At 47.2% G+C, this 16,311-nt stretch overlaps 1 protein-coding gene across 1 annotated transcript in view; it reads left to right on the top strand.

Annotated features, from left to right (window-relative positions):
- The window catches only part of LOC311378183 (E3 ubiquitin-protein ligase rnf213-alpha-like), a 35,117-nt gene extending 21,054 nt beyond the window's left edge, over window positions 1-14,063 (top strand). The window contains exons 38-71 of the mRNA XM_084488219.1: window positions 33-186; window positions 280-421; window positions 650-841; window positions 960-1,090; window positions 1,190-1,347; window positions 1,447-1,653; window positions 1,783-1,970; window positions 2,147-2,267; window positions 2,387-2,487; window positions 2,581-2,763; window positions 2,908-3,074; window positions 3,601-3,703; window positions 3,820-3,934; window positions 4,134-4,329; window positions 4,732-4,928; window positions 5,215-5,337; window positions 5,422-5,532; window positions 5,626-5,868; window positions 6,069-6,144; window positions 6,236-6,270; window positions 6,433-6,533; window positions 6,876-7,032; window positions 7,408-7,582; window positions 7,931-8,025; window positions 8,648-8,899; window positions 9,294-9,426; window positions 9,583-9,666; window positions 9,807-9,987; window positions 10,705-10,906; window positions 11,018-11,095; window positions 11,517-11,714; window positions 12,341-12,430; window positions 12,697-12,875; window positions 13,105-14,063. Coding sequence (XP_084344345.1) covers window positions 33-186; window positions 280-421; window positions 650-841; window positions 960-1,090; window positions 1,190-1,347; window positions 1,447-1,653; window positions 1,783-1,970; window positions 2,147-2,267; window positions 2,387-2,487; window positions 2,581-2,763; window positions 2,908-3,074; window positions 3,601-3,703; window positions 3,820-3,934; window positions 4,134-4,329; window positions 4,732-4,928; window positions 5,215-5,337; window positions 5,422-5,532; window positions 5,626-5,868; window positions 6,069-6,144; window positions 6,236-6,270; window positions 6,433-6,533; window positions 6,876-7,032; window positions 7,408-7,582; window positions 7,931-8,025; window positions 8,648-8,899; window positions 9,294-9,426; window positions 9,583-9,666; window positions 9,807-9,987; window positions 10,705-10,906; window positions 11,018-11,095; window positions 11,517-11,714; window positions 12,341-12,430; window positions 12,697-12,875; window positions 13,105-13,264 — 5,028 coding nt within the window. The 3' untranslated portion in view covers window positions 13,265-14,063. The remainder of the gene's footprint in view (window positions 1-32; window positions 187-279; window positions 422-649; window positions 842-959; window positions 1,091-1,189; window positions 1,348-1,446; window positions 1,654-1,782; window positions 1,971-2,146; window positions 2,268-2,386; window positions 2,488-2,580; window positions 2,764-2,907; window positions 3,075-3,600; window positions 3,704-3,819; window positions 3,935-4,133; window positions 4,330-4,731; window positions 4,929-5,214; window positions 5,338-5,421; window positions 5,533-5,625; window positions 5,869-6,068; window positions 6,145-6,235; window positions 6,271-6,432; window positions 6,534-6,875; window positions 7,033-7,407; window positions 7,583-7,930; window positions 8,026-8,647; window positions 8,900-9,293; window positions 9,427-9,582; window positions 9,667-9,806; window positions 9,988-10,704; window positions 10,907-11,017; window positions 11,096-11,516; window positions 11,715-12,340; window positions 12,431-12,696; window positions 12,876-13,104) is intronic.
- The last annotated feature ends 2,248 nt before the right edge of the window (window positions 14,064-16,311 follow it).

The raw sequence follows: 16,311 nt of genomic DNA, 5'->3' as shown, positions 1-16,311 counted from the left end.
CACCGGCCTTCCTTCCTACCTACCTGCTGTAGGGATGGGACTACGTGCTGGACACCACAGCTCTGGTACGTAGCTGTGTGCAGAGTGCAGTGGGCCTGCTGAGGGACCAAGTGGAAAACGGCTACCGCAGTACTAAAAGAGTGGAAATCTTACTGACCCTTCTCAACGACAACAAAGACTTCAGAGGTTGAACTTACTATGCAGCCTCTTTAGATTCAGTTTATACATGCAGACTTCTGTGCAAACACTAACCTATAATCATTTTGGTGGATGTTTTAGGCGAATTTCTTAGGATTTTGAAGAGGCGCCTTCACTCCTTGTTGTTGACCCAGGATGGCAACCCTCATTCGTTTATCAAAAGCAACTGGGTGATAAAGGAGGCCTCAAATATTGATGCCTTACAGGAAGGGGGAACATTCAGGTCAGTCACGGGTATTTGTCTGTCATTTATCATTTAAAAATCACTCAATGGGCTTTGAAGGCCCGGATACATTTGTAATTAAGGTTAGTACCACTTAAACAATGCACCCATTCTGGTTTTGTACAGCGAATGAACAATGTATAATGGTATGCACCATACAGTTGAAACGGAACCAAGGAGCTAAAGCCTGCTTTTAAAACAGCCATTCTAACCTGTTGGGCTTTACAGGCACACACTATGGAAGCGTATCCAGGCGGTTGTCATTCCTTACCTAGCCCAGCTGGTCTCTGTCATTGACCGAGATCAAAATCTGGACATTCTGCTTGACACTAACTGCAATGAGCCTCTCAAGACGTTGTGGCTTGACATCTTTGGCACGGAGAAGCTGTTGGAAGTGCCATCGCTGACTATTGATCTCAAGTAAGTGCTTCCAGTCATGCAAAAGTAATCATGGTTTGCATAGTGTTTTTATATAATATCTTTGCATTTTAGGGGAACATATTGTGTACATGTGTATATGATGCTCTCTCTGTCACAGCTCTGCGACCAGGACCATCCTGGTGCAAAACTGCTTTGCTCTAGACAAGAACATCAGCTGCATCATGCCCTTCAGCTGGAGGATAAAGGACTACCTGGAAGAGCTCTGGGTTTATGCTCTCCAGCATGAAGGTACCATCATACAGCACACAAAATGTCCATGTTAATTGTTCAGGCGGACAGGTCGGTCTCCACAAGCCAATCCTGACTAACCTTGGTGTTTGTGGACAGGCCAAACACAGAGTCAGTTTGACGAGTTCTTCTGGAAGACTCCCCTCGGCCGAATCATCGCCAAAGCAAGCCCGGAGATGCAGTCCGAGTTTTTCCAGCGATACCTACAGGACTTCATCTCCATGACGATGAATGTCAGATCCCAGGAAAACCTTCAGGTTGTCCTCCCTTACCATGGCCACATTTTAATTTCCTTTAAGGTTGCTTGAAGCTCTTGAAGTATTAAGACTCTGCTCTTCTACTGTCCTCTGATTTAGATCCTTCGCAGAGCATTAAACTGCTGTGTGAATGAGATGCAGTCGCAGACAATGGAGACTCATAAGGAAGGGACCTCTCTTCCCTGGGTCCATGCTGCCTACTACGAGTTTAAGAACCGACTGCAGAACTTTGCCAGGATGGTCAACCTCGAGCCTAGGATTACCAAGATCCTCCTGAACCAGCAAGCTCAGGAAGGGGTAGAGTTGGTACGTCCAAATGACTTACCTTGTTTTTCTATGCCCTCAAAGCACGATTTGGTTCCATGCTTGTGATATATGGGCCCTTGCAATTGGACTTCCGGATGTTGGTTTGATCCGTTTCTTCCCCGCTCCAAGGTTCTTGATATCTATGCTGCAATCGCCTGTGTTGAGTCTCTGGAACCCACGCAACTGGAAACTGACGGCCAGAGGCAAGCCTGGCTGAGGCAGGTGAAAAAGCTCCAGGTTCCCATTGAGTTGATATGCTCTCAAGACAGCGTGAGGCACTATGGAGACATGAGCAAGACAATGGTTTGCATCGTTCGGTAAGTGTGGCTTAATGATGTCATTTAGGAGGCATATGTTGTTTCTTAGAGAACGAATTTGGTCTGTAATGCGAGTTCACATGTTGATCTGTTTTGAACAGTAATACTGACTATGGTTATTAATGTTGGATGGTGGTCTTGACAGAGTTGTTACTTCATTATGTTCTTTGGTTTAGGAATGGGTGGAACCGCATTTTTACCATGTCGCTGTTTGTGGAGCACATGTTGCTGGGAGATGAGGAGACTGAGATGAATCTGAAGCCTTTGGTTCTGGACCAAATGAGAGTTCTTGGACAGGTAAGTGTCGACTGAACATACAGACATTCATTTGACTCCTTTTTTAATAGGATCACTTCATGTGATAATCCCATGAAATCCCATTTGGTAACATACATTGTCATTGTTCTTCTTCCAAGATCCTGGAGAGGAATTCAGACCTCAAAGAGCAGCGGGCATTTGAGGAGGTGATTGGTGTACTCAAAGCCTGCAAAGATAAAGTGGTAAAGAGCATCTTCAGGTATGGACTCATCTTGCACTTTCTTGTACTGCATGGACTAGCCCTGTATTGTTCTAGGACATTGGGTCTGAGACACTTCCTCTGCTTTCTCAGGTTTGGCCTCCAACTATGCCCTGTGTGCATGATGGACCCTCAAGATCCCCTCAGCCTGCCGTGCGACCACATCTACTGTGTGGCCTGCATCAAACATTGGCTGGGCCCTGGCCAGATGTACTGTCCATTCTGCATGCAGCCTGTTCCTGACGACTTCTCCACAACGCCTTCCGAGGAATTAAGGTATGATCATGTTTAGAAGACGCATAAGGGCTTCACCTACTGCAAATGTTGGTCATGGATTTCCCTAACCCTAGCCCTATCTGTGAACCCTTAATCATGCCTTATACTACAACTAAACTGCTCTGTCATTATTCTCCTGTTTAGGATTCAAATCAATCAACATGCCAAGTTCAGGAAGCGGTGCAATGCTTTCTTCATAGACCTGGTTTCCACCATGTGTTTCAAGGACAACGCCCCGCCATGTTCTGCCATCATCCTCCATCTGCTGTCATTCCTCATGGTGGATGCCAAACCCCTCAAGATATTTAGAGGTAACTCAGGGCCAGCTGTTTCTCATCTAATATCTTGGGTGTAGGATACTCTAGTGGCTAGGTTGTTCCTGCATTATCCCTTAAAGGGATGCACCAGGATATCTGTAAATTGCCTTTGCCTGTCTTATCCAGATTCAGACGAGTTGTTTAATTCCAAATTCATCATTGTGCATCCAAAAGGGGAGTTTGCTGGGTTAGACTTTACTTTCTGTTAGCCGCTACCATTGTTGCAGAGGTACAGTAGCCTAGCTCCTGTTCATGTGAGGAAAACACTTTTTAAACTTTTAATTAATTTCAAATGTTAATTACTTTCCAATGGGTGTTATACACCCAGCTGTAAAGGTTTTGGGTTCAATCCCCCATGTCCATGGTCTACTTGTAAACATCCTTGAGCAAGATGCCTAACCCCGACCTGCCCCTGAGAGTCACTCTGGATAATACAATCGCTGTGGGTGTCTGAGAAGATCCTGCATCCTCTTTTTTTAAATTTTCCATTTATTCATTTTGATGATGTCCTTTCGCCCAGGGGATCGACACATTTTGACCAAGGTCCTCTCACCGTTTGACGAGCCTGTGGACAAAAACCCAGTGGTGCGCTCCTTTGTGCTCAAACTGCTGCTGAAGTTCAGGTGAGTCGAGGAGGAGTCCTCGTCTGTCTACATCGTTGAGCAAAGCAGCCAATCAGATGAATTTCAACGTTGTTGTTTGATATAATCCATAACATCTTTTAACTGTTTTTCTATAGCTTTGAGCAGGTGAAAGGCTATCTGCAGAAGCATCTGACAGAAGTGGAGCAAAGCATCATCTTGGAACAGACTGATAAAACCGAACTGTACTCCATGTACATTAACTGCCTGGAGGTATGGATGAAGGCATACGTATGCTTTGAATTGTTTCACCTTGGTTTTTATTTTTGCTTGTTTGTAAGCTTTTCGATCAATATTTGTTTTGATTTTAAAATTATTTGCTGTACAACCCCAATAGGATTCCCACATACATTGTGATAGGAGCCTATTTCACAAAGCAGTATACAGTATTCCCCCAATTTTGTCCCTGTAGGACTCCATGTTTGAGCGGACGCAGTTCCGTTCCGGTGCCGAGCAACAGGCCTACCTGCAGGACGAGAGGGCCTTTCTGTCCAGCTATACCCGTGCAGCGTGCCCAGACAGCGCCACTGTAGAGCACCTGCAGCAGGTGGCCCGGGTGCGCATGGGCCTGGACATGGCTGCCAATCTGCTGGTACAACAAATTGAAGGTGTGTGATCGCATGCATACCAAAATAAAAGTCTTGCGTAACATCAAATTGTTTTCTTCCGTCAATCTGAATGTTTTTTGTTGTTTTTGTTTTTTTATTTATTTTGGCTTAAGTTTGCCTTTTTGTGTTAACATTATCGCAATCAGTTGATTGCAAAACTGCATAATCTTGTACACTCTTTACTCTGCCGTCATGCCTTAATTTGCCACACCACATTTGTCAGCGCACAGCTGCCTGGCTTGACACCTGCAATTGGCATCCCTTTGTCCTAAATCAAGAACTTACTTTTGAGTCGAATCGTGACCCCAAGAATGAAAAAGTCTTAAGATACCAAAAGATTCACCCCCCTAATCAGTCTCATGTATTATGCTGACGTTCCCTCTTCAATGTTTTGCACATAAGGAGCCCCACGTGAAGGCCAGGCTGCGATCACAGCCTTCCTGGCCGCCGTGGTGCAGCTGTGTAGTCAGAGTAACAACGACTGGTTCCGCGTCTACCTGATCCGCAAGATCTGCACTCAACATGGTCTGGAGTTTGTCCAGAGTCTCCTCAAAGTGGAGGGTCTGCGCTGGGTCTTCCCTGAAGAGGTTCTTCAACAGGTACTGCTCTCTGACCTTCGACCATGCTCAGTTTTTTTGTCCTCCCACTGGGAGAAAAGTATTTCCACATATTCTCATTATTCGTTGTTCATTCCTAGCCAGGCATTTTTTTATCCAATCTGTTTGTCATTTTACATTTCCTCATATAAAGCATGAGGAGCCGTTTGCAAGCCGTTCTTATTCAGAGTGATCCATCCCATTTTGTCCGACTGTAAATGCTGTTTTACTTGGAAACGCATCATAATGATATGACACACTCAATGCTATCTCACGTTGTCTCTTGAAGGGTGAAGAAGGCAGCACCATTGATCATTTCCTCGTGTGTGGAGAGGACTACAAGACTATTCGCGATGCTGTGGCTACGGTGCTGATGGAGGGCAGAGTGGACGTGCTGGATAAAGCGTACGAGGTAACCTAGCATCGCTGAAGCGGTGTCACCCCTCATGTCAACTACTTTGCTCTCTGGAAACATTTCTTGTCTCTCTCTTTTTAGACGTGCAAGTGCTTGCCACAAAAGAAGGCGGTGTATCTTCTGTTGGCCCTCTTCAGAGAAGTCACCTCTCTCTACGGAAATGCCAACGGTAGTCGCCACCCCACACCCGAGGTACACCCTTTCATCACGACCATAAGCCATGCCCTCCTTGCTTCTTCTTTGCTTCTGTGTTCCTGTGTCTCATTGTACACATTTCCCGTCCAGCAATGCCGAGTCTTGGTGACTCACATCGATGCTTGCGGACTCCTGGTTCGCGCAGAGTCGAAGAACTTTGCCAAGGCCTTGGTGGCTAACCGTCTGGGGGCCTTGGGCGCTATACCTGGGGCCCCCGGGGGCCACACTGCGGTGGTGGAGCTGACGGTCCACATGGCTTCGGTCTTGCTCTGCGCCAACCAGCGGATTCTCGTTCCCCTTCAGAACCTGGGACTGTCAGCAGGGAACATGCAAGTGAGTGCATTAGCCATCCACCCTCTAGTGCATCTTGCTAATCTGTGTGCAGTAAAGACATTATTTAAATAATAATATAATGAATACATTTTATTTTTGTATTAAGTATTGGTTGATGTATGCAAATATATTAACGTATTCATTGTGAACTATATTAATCTTTGTATTACTGTCTTTGTCTCAACCTTTTCTTGGTGCAGCGAGCCTTCTTGCCCACCATGCCAGACGACATGTTGTTTGTAGCTCAACAGGCCATGGGACCGGTGCATTGGTATTGTAAGTCAAAGACATGAGCTCCACACTCATGTGTACATGGGTGTCAGTTAAAGACCTTAATTCAGTGTGTTTTTTTCCCCTTTCCCAACAGATTGTCCAAATAACCACCCCTGCACCATCGGAGAGGTGTGTACAGCTCAGGCTTGTTTGTTTCTAACCACACACCCTAAAAATGCACCTCTGTTCAGACTGTGTTCTCAGATCCCTCCAAGCAGCAGGGAAATGCAAAGCAAAACATCTTACTGGGTTTTTTCGGCCGCTCATCATGGCTTTCGCTACCTCTTGTAGTGTGGTCAACCCATGGAAAGAAGCCGTTGTCCGGACTGTGGTGCTGAAATCGGAGGAGACCAGCACAGACCTGTGGCTGGTTTCACTCACGCTCAACTGCAGTAAGTGCAACATACTAATGCTAGTGTGTGTGTGTGTGTGTGTGTGTGTGTGTGTGTGTGTGTGTGTGTGTGTGTGTGTGTGTGTGTGTGTGTGTGTGTGTGTGTGTGTGTGTGTGTGTGTGTGTGTGTGTGTGTGTGTGAGATAAACGAACGCCTTAGGATCCTATCAGCACCAAAACATAAACAATCCGTCTCCTTCGGTGGCCTAACAAGACCTGCATGCATGCATTCGTGATTCTGAGCATGGGTGGCGCGTGGGGAAGTCTCCCATATGTACTAGTACTGTAGTACTGTAATAGACTACTTAACAGTTTATTCGGGGCTTCCTGCGTCTTCCCCCAGGGGCGACCGCACCCAGACGGGCCACGTCCTCGGGGACCCGGCGCGCAGGGACAACCCGGACACCCTGGACACCAAGAACATGTCCCCGGGGCCCTTCACCCTGGTGCGCATACTCACCCACATGGCCATGCTGTTGGGAGCCAGCATCAACCAACAGGTACTGTGCCCCGCCTCCAACCACATGCAGGGGTTCAAACACAGGCCTGTGGGATCAGGTAGACAGTACTTCATGCGCACAATCCCAATGGACGTGGAAGTTGACGTTGTTTTAAAGGTGACATATTATACCGCCAGGTGTGAGTGTGATTCACCGTTACAAGCCGTTTTGAAAGCGGGTTGTAACGGCGAATCACACTCACACCTGGTGGTCTCATCACCTTTAAGGTATAAAAACAACACTGCAGTTAGGACTTACAGGATTGTGTTCCTTGCTGTAACTCACTAACGAAGGTGGCTCCTATTGTGTTGCTGGTTTGTCAAAAATCGATCAACAAAAATCCTATCTATCATCGTTTTCTGTTTTTTTTTGCAGCCCATCGCTCAGATCATCAGGCCTCCGGTGGCGGATCCACGAGCCTTCCTGCTGGGCCACCTGCTGAAGGACATGGAGCATCTGACCAAGGCTCTGGGGAAGGGCACGGACGACACCATCCACACGGTTCACCTGCTGCTCTGCAGCCTGCTGGAGCCCCACCAGGCTCAACAATGTGAGGATGGCCACTATGAGGAAGACCTTTTGTTACATTAGCACAGTGTCCCCTGGGAAACAGTGCCTTCTCTAGGGAACCGCCAGTTAATGCAGTTCCTTTTCATCTTTGTGATTGGTTAACTAGGCGTTAAATTCAGTGCAGGGGATCAAATGACCTTTGTATGGGGATGTCTCTAAGATCCGATTGGTTAACCGCTTATTGTACCAGGTTCGTTTAACATGTTTGACCTGGAGAGACCGGTCTCTGTCGGTCTGTGACACATGTTTCCCGAGCAAATAACACAAAACGCTAAGTCTATGCGACCTTAGATGAGCGTGTGTTGACACTTCTGCCTTCTCCTCCCAGGGCCTGATCCCTATGACAACCATCTCTCCACCAAAGACCACAGGAACGGCTGGGAGATGTCAGTCATCAACACCATCATCATACCTCAACTGAAGGTATGTTACTAACTCGCTATCTAGTCACGTGGCAAAAGCTGTCATCCGGTACATTTCTCTCTACACGTCCTGAAGGACTAGATAGCGGTTAGCTACCTAGAGCTTGCTCAAGGATGCTTGCAGTTAGACTTCTGACTTTGGGGCTTGAACCCAGAACCCTGTAGACAGGGAGTTCTGTGCTTGTCAGGGCCTAAGAGCCCAAGAGGCCTAAAGGCTTGGTTATCCACGTCGATGACGTGGATAACACGTCATCAAAGCAATGACCACGCAGACGCTTCAACGCCGTCGTGAACCTCTTCTGGTTCTGCGTCGGGTTTAAGTGAGCGGACCAATCACAGCCCCTTGCTGCTGCGTCGCCTCGACACAAGGTTACAATTTTTGGGAGGCGCACGTCAGGCCCTTGCGGTGGACGCAAGGAGGGTCGGCAAGGACGTAAGGGGTCCGTTAACCCCCTTGTGTTCCGTCGATGTGGGACCATAACTAAGCCGTGTGTGTGTGTGTGTGTGTGTGTGTGTGTGTGTGTGTGTGTGTGTGTGTGTGTGTGTGTGTGTGTGTGTGTGTGTGTGTGTGTGTGTGTGTGTGTGTGTGTGTGTGTGTGTCCATCCACACCCCGTTCCCCCAGCACCTGGACAGACAGCTGAAGGAGGCCAACGACCTGGTCCGGGCCGACGCGCGGGTGTCCTCTGACCCCGTCTTCAGGCTGATGTTCGGGGACCCGCGTCTCCTCCTGGCCTCCCTGCCCCGCGGCTCCCTGATCCACGGCCAGGCGGTGTGGAGCTGCAGGGAGAAGCTCTCCCTGCTGGGCCTCGCGCACATCGTGGAGCAGCACGACGGCAAAGACACGGTGCCCCTGCTGTGGAGGTTCCTCCAGAGGGTGAGGACCGAGTCACACTAACCGACTCATCAGCTAACCAGCTAACTTATTAGCTACCTGTCGTGTGGAGGGGTCCACGTAATCACTATCTAACCAACTAACTCACTACCTGTCATGTGGAGAGGTCCACATTATCACTATCTAACCATCTAACTTACTACCTATAATGTGGAGAGGTCCACATTATCACTATCTAACCAACTAACTCACTACCTGTCATGTGGAGGGGTCCACATTATCACCATCTAACCAAATAACTTACTACCTATAATGTGCCCTCCACATTATACCACATTACCACATTAGTCCACATTACCACTACAATACCGACAAGCATGCTTGGCACACCACCAAGGGCTTGTGTTTACATCCATGTGGTTTCTTGCTGCGTTAGGAGGCAGAGCTGCGCTTCGTGAAGTTCCTTCCTGACATCCTGACACTCCAGAAGGACCTGGTGAAGAAGTTCCAGAACGTCAGCGACCTGCCCTTCAGAACTATCGCCGACTTCCTCAACAATCAGAAACAAGGTGCTGAAAGTGTTCTGTCACAAAAACTCTCCACAAAATAATATGCAAATTACTAACACCAATACTGTTTACGCCGACTATGATTGCATTGCCTTTTGCCAAATGCCTAGTTTGCGTACGTTGACTTTAACTCATCTTGTTTTGTTTTTTAACTAGTGTCACTCAGAGGTTGGTATGAGAAATGCATCACCATCTTCCTGATGACCTGGAATAAACTCAGGGTTTCCTTGGCAACAAATGGTAAACACAAATCAGCACGTTAGTAACTGGTGAATTACCTTTCACTGCAAGTTACCTAATGATCATAACCATCAACTGACTAATCTGAACTGACTAGCCGGCTCAAAGGACCTCAACGACGCGGTTACGTTGTCTTCCAGGAGAGATCAAGATCCCGGCCGAGCTTTGCGAGGAGGACCTGGACTTGAACAGTGATCTCACGGTGCTGTTGCCACGGAGACAGGGCCCAGGCCTGTGCTCCACAGCCCTGGTCAGCTACCTGATCGCCCTGCACAACGAGATCATCAAATGTGTGGACCAGCACACTGGAGAACAGACCAGGTGGGGGCGCTGTTGGCACACGCCAGGGAGAGCGTGTTTTGCTGCTGGAAGGCTAAGCATGCCTTCTTGCCGTGAAGCATGCCAGCAGGGCTCGTGTACATTGGAGAATCACACTGTCTGTTTATTTTGTTAGCGGCAGTAGCTCAGGAGGTAGAGCGGGTTGGCTGGTAACTGCAAGGTTGCTAGTTCGATCCCTGCGTGTCGAGGTGTCCCTGAGCAAGGCACCTAACCCTAATTGCTCCCGATGAGCTGGCTATCGACATGCGTGGTTGACACCACTGTCGGTGTGTGAATGTGTGCATGAATGGGTGAATGTCAGGCAATATTGTAAAGCGCTATATAAATGCAGTCCATTTACCATTTAGTGACTTATGTATGACTTATGTATTTTGACTTATGTAGATATGTGGAATGGGAGTTTGTAAACGGATGTGGTTTGCTTACAGCAACACACTCTTATATCAATATCTATAAATACTTAGATAGATGTGAGGCAGAAGAGTGAGGCAGCATGCATCTCTTCACCGTCCCCTCTAGAATTTATTTATTGTCAATTTTACTTATGTTGTTTCATTTGACCAAATGTTATCCTTTTCTACTTGTTGCACCGTGGGTCAGAGACAAAAGCAATTTCCATTCCTCTCTTTATATATATTACACATGTTTTGGAATTGACAATAAAGCTGACTTTGAACTCTGAACTCCCATCCCGCCCAGCTACGAGGTGAGCCCTGCAGACCTGACGGACCAGCAGGTGATCCGCTACGAGCTGGACCAGGAGCTGATGCCGCTGGTGCTGGCCAACAGCCAGTACAGCCTGGAGCGCGGCCGGGAGACGCTGCACGAGTACGACCTGGCCAAGATCCAGCAGCAGGTCCTCACCCACTTCCTGCAGGGCCGGCCAATCATCACCCTCCAGGTGAGTAGAGGGAGGCGGGGCTTCCACTCCACGCGGGCTAACAACGCCGTCCCCCCTCTGTAACACGACAGCCCCCCCCCCCATGTTGACTTCCTGCCCGTCATTTTCCAGGGCATTCCGACCCTGGTGAACAGACACGAGCGGGACTACGTGATCATTCTGAAGGACGTCAAAGAGAAGGTGGAGCAGGTGAGTGGGCTGACGACGTCATGAGACGAAGGGCCGGAGGGCCGGAGCACACGGATATTTCTGAACTGGGGCGGCAGGTGGCTCAGGAGGTACAGCGGGGTTGGCCGGTAACCGCAAGGTTGCCAGTTCGATCCCCGGCTTCTCCTAGCGGAGTGTCGAGGTGTTCCTGAGTGAGACGCCTCTAACCCCTGACTGCTCCCGACGAGCCGGCTGTCGCCTTGCATGGCCGACACCGCCGTCGGCGTGTGAACGTGCGCGTGAACCGGTGAAAGTTAGGCGACATTTAAAGCGCTTTGGATAATAGCGCTATATGAATGTCAGGCAATATTGTAAAGCACTCTGGATAAATGCAGTCCATTTACCGTGCACCATATGAAGCGCACGGCGTTCAGAAACACACTAATGGCGTGCGACCCAACAGGAAGCCCTCCAGAGCCTGACGGCGTCCTGCCTGGCGGCGGAGCTGCAGTCGTACAGCGAGGTGTGTGAGGCCCTGACCACGGTGGAGGTGGCCCTGGGCTTCCTGGCCATGACGGGCGGGGAGCCCCACGTTCAGCTGTCCTGCTACCTGGAGGAGGTGCTGCAGATGAAGGACCAGACGGCCCCACACGTCCTCAAGGTCTGTCTGTCTGTCTGTCTGTCTGTCTGTCTCTACCCCCTTGGTGTCTGGGTCCAGCCTGTTGCCACAGCTATCTGGTTTGGCACCAGGCCAGTCGGTGGACACTGTCTTTACTTCTGGTGGTGTTTCAGCGCTCTGATCCTCCAGTGGTTATGAGTCCAGCTGAGACACACTCAAACTAAATGCTGACAGGCCTTAAGGCTCATGAATCCGTCCTCTGGCCCACAGGTCCCACTTGCTCTGTTACTCCGAGTCAGTCGCTTTTCCTCCAGATTCAATCGAAGTGTCAAAGGACATTATTTTAACGTGAGGAACCGATCATTATTTTGTGTTAACGTGAGGAACTTGGTTCACATGGCACAAGGTGACAGTGCAGGTGAGACTCATACAAGTACAGGACAGCAATCAAGTGCGTGACGAAAGCAGTCCAACATGTCCAAGTACAAGGGTCCACTGACCGGTTAAAAGCAGGTCAATACACTGGAGGTGGATGTAATGGTGGTTGTTTGTCTGCTGAGTGATTCCTGGCCCGACCTCCAGTGAGTACAGATACAGTGAGGTTTGGGCGTCTCGCTCTGGGATGTATGACGGAGACTCAGTGGTGCGCCTCTCTCCGCCCCCTGCAGGCCCTGTCTGTGTGCAGGCTGACGCACTGCGTGGCCCTGTGGCAGCTCCTCACCTCGCTCAAGTCCCAGAACATGATGCGGCTCAAGAGGGTAAGGCGGCCGCTGACACACACCAAACCACAGCAGGGGGCTGGAGAGAGTCCTGCGGATAGATTCATTCAGATTCATTCTTTTTTTAGATTCATAGTTACATTGCACAGCCGTTGCTGAACAATACAACACAGAATGAAACAGGATATTGGAACAAATATAAGCACACAATATGAGTATAAGCTGGAACACAAACAATGATCGTTTAATACTAAACTATATTAATACTAACTATATTTATATGATATACTACGGCGCGTGTGCAGGATCCGTTCGCGGCGTTCCCCGGGGACTACAAGCTGCCTCTGAGCGACGAGGACCGCAGGCTGCTGTCAGGCTTCTTCGTGAAGACGGTCGCTGACGGCTTCCTGCTGGAGATGCACGAGTTCCTCCTGCTGGAGCTGAAGAACCCCCACGCCCCCGGCAAGTACAGGCCGGACTGGGGGTGAGCGGACCCTGTGTGTGTGTGTGTGTGTGTGTGTGTGTGTGTGTGTGTGTGTGTGTGTGTGTGTGTGTGTGTGTGTGTGTGTGTGTGTGTGTGTGTGTGTGTGTGTGTGTGTGTGTGTGTGTGTGTGTGTGTGTGTGTGTGTGTGTGTGTGTTTTAAAAGAATTGCTTTCCATGTCACCAGTCGATACTGTGGTGTGCTCATAATAACGGCCTCTTGTCATTTCAGGCTGAGAGACACCGTGGTGTCCTACATTGAGCGCAAAGACCTGGATGTTTCTCCTGAGGTGGAAGACTTGTTCCCAGAAGATATCTGCCTCTCCCAGTACATAGAAGCTTGGAAGTTCAGTGTGGTCTTCAAACAGGAGAACAGCACTCACAGAACTTGACGTTGAAGTGATCGATCAGGGATATCTGTCCTAGAACGGCTCAGATAATGTTTACATTCTATTTTGATAAACGGTGAGAGGGAGAGCAATCACAGGAGGGTATCACAGGTAGAGCTTCCAAAATATATATTTTTGTTAGAAATTATGATTTGTTCTTGTTCTTTCATTTATTTTTTTTGCTGGAAAATTGCATTGAGTTTTGTGGGCAAAATATTTTCTTCTTTTACACAGTATTACAGTGTGAGGACCTCTGTTTAAATAATGTTTTAATAATGTTGAATTGTTGGCAATTTTGTCTTGGCTCAGGAAAAACGTCACGTCCTCATGTAAGTCAATCTTACATTTGGACACTCCGAAAATGAAGAGAACCTCATTATTGAGCCATTAATTTTTCCTTAACATTAGATATGCCTCGTCAGTGAAATGGTTCTTATTTTGACGTATTATCTTGAGACAATCAATTGCTGTTTTTGTTCATTGCTTACCTTAGGGTGACTTATGTTTTACTATTATTTATGACAAATGTATGCCTTATTTTAACCCATTCCAACCAGTCAATCAGGGAATAGGTTACTTTCTATTCATTCATATATTAGAGAAATATTGGTTGAACATATTGTAATCATCATAATACTTATTATGTATATGTTCCTTGTCAACAATCTTTGGGTGACTTGTTTGGTTGATTACTATTCATACCAAATGGATGCGTTATTTTAACCCATTCCAACCTGTCAATCATACAATACTTTGATTCATTGAATTTGTTGAACAGATCAGAATAAAAACACCTGTTTTGAATCTATTACCAGCATTTGCGTTTATCCTTAAATTTGAGGATGCAAAAATGCATCGACAGTGATCAACATTACACACACAGTTGACTTGCTGCATCATTGCCAGGGGACAGAAGGAGGAATCTATGGAGTGCTCAGGAAATGCCGGTCAGGGTTTCTGATCAGGGTGGTTGACATAAGGACAGCAAACCGGGTTGACCTGGCGCCCTCTAGAGGAAGCCCATGACTACTATCGTGGGCAATGACTTCTCTGATCCTTGCTGGTCACCGTGTTGTCAAACGTTACCAAAAGGTTTTCACTAGTCTACCAGATAAGGAAAATGCATATCCTTAAAATGCATTCAATGCTATTTTAAAGATTCTTTCTCTTTCAAAGTACATTGACATCAAACTTTGAATGAAAGATGTCATTATAATCAACATTCCACTTAGATTTCCCAATAATTGCAACACCAAGGGTAATCATATTTATGAACAACATTGTGCTTGTCAATTATTCACTGGCCTAACTGATACTATGTAGTTGTTTGTTCTCTGTATAAATGTAAAACAACCTGTTTAAACGTTTCTCCAGCCTGAAATTAATTAATTTAATCAAACAATTAAGCAATGTCCTTTTATTGTTTGTTAGTACTGTATTCAAATGTATAGTTGTGTGTAGGCCTATACATATACACAGGTGCATCTCAATAAGTTATAAAATTGTGGAAAATTTACATTATATCGATTTATTACACCCAAAGTCAAATATTTCAAGCCTTTATTTGTAATTATCATGATGATTTTGGTTTACAGCTCATGCAAACCCCAAATTCTGTATCTCAGAAAATGTGAATATTGTGAAAAACGTCCATATTGTAGACTCAAGATGTCACAGGTTTCCTGAGACTTTTAATGGTCTCTCAGTCTGTTTCAGTCCGCTTCACAACCATGGGGACGACTGCTGACTTGACAGTTGTGCAGAAGACAGTGATTGACGCCCTCCACAAGGAGGTTAAGCCTCAAAAGGCTGTTCACAGAGTGCTGTATCCAAGCATATTCATAGAAAGTTGAGTGGATGGAGAAAGTGTGGTAGAAAAAGGTGCACAAGCAACAGGGATAACCGCTGCCCTGAGAGGATTGTCAAGTAAAGGCCATTCAGAAATGTGTGGGAGCTTCATAAGGAGTGGACTGAGGCAGGAGGCAGTGCATCAAGAGCCACCCGGCACAGACGTTTTTTTGTTGGTTTTTTGAGTTGCGTGTCCTGTCGGGACGCTAAAATGTCCCGGTTTCCACCAACCACTATGAAAGGATCCCTGTGGTCAGCGATTACATAGCCAACGTGGTCATATTATAGCCCGATCATTAACTAAAAACTAAATAGAAAGAATAAAGCATCCAGCATATGATTTAAACAATGTGCGAGGGCATACGCATTACGCAAAAGGGATACTGTCTTGTTTGACATGCACGCACAAACACACACACACGCACACACACACACACTGATTGACACACACTGTCATACAGAGACACTGGCTCTAGCTCACGCACAGTGACACACACACACACAGAGGCAAAGAGAGAGGGAGAGACAGACCGACAGAGAAATAGACAAAGACGAGAGAGAGGACAGAGACAAGAGAGAGACAGAGATGGAACAGAGTGAGAGCGAGAGACAGAGAGAGACAGATAGACAGAGAGAGACAGAGAGGGGGAGAGAGAGAGAGAGAGAGAGAGAGAGGGGAGGCACACAGATGAAAAAGTCTCAGTGTTTATAAAAATATGCATGCCATATCCATATTTTAACACCAATAAGACGTCTACCTCAGTGAGTCAGGGCAAAATACTGACATGATTCGTTTGACCACTAGGGTTAGCAGGCAACAAAAGGCAGGTTCCTCACTGCGAGCCAATGACGGACCCTTGTGGTGCACCATGGGCCCCTGCTAATAGCATACTACAGTCAGACCCTCACACCTTTGCACAACCTGATAATAAACACGGTTGTCATATGGGTTGGGGACCACACAGGGGGTGTGTGTGTGTGTGTGTGCGTGTGTGTCTGCTCCAGTAGCTCTACAAGAATGACACTCTGAAACTTGTGTTTGAATATCAATAGATTTCATCAAAGACAGCTGATAGCCTGACTACTAACAGTGTGTGTTTAAAATGTTTGGGTATAAAAAGTATATAGACTTGGAAACAGCTTATGGACACGGGAGAACCAATTTCAAATGGTGACTTTGTAAATATAAGTTTGTTTTTGTC

This window comes from Micromesistius poutassou (assembly GCF_964030765.1).
Source record: "Micromesistius poutassou genome assembly, chromosome: 1".
Classification (NCBI taxonomy): domain Eukaryota; kingdom Metazoa; phylum Chordata; class Actinopteri; order Gadiformes; family Gadidae; genus Micromesistius; species Micromesistius poutassou.
Note: the sequence above shows the minus strand (reverse complement) of the source record. Positions and strands in the feature narration are given on the sequence as shown.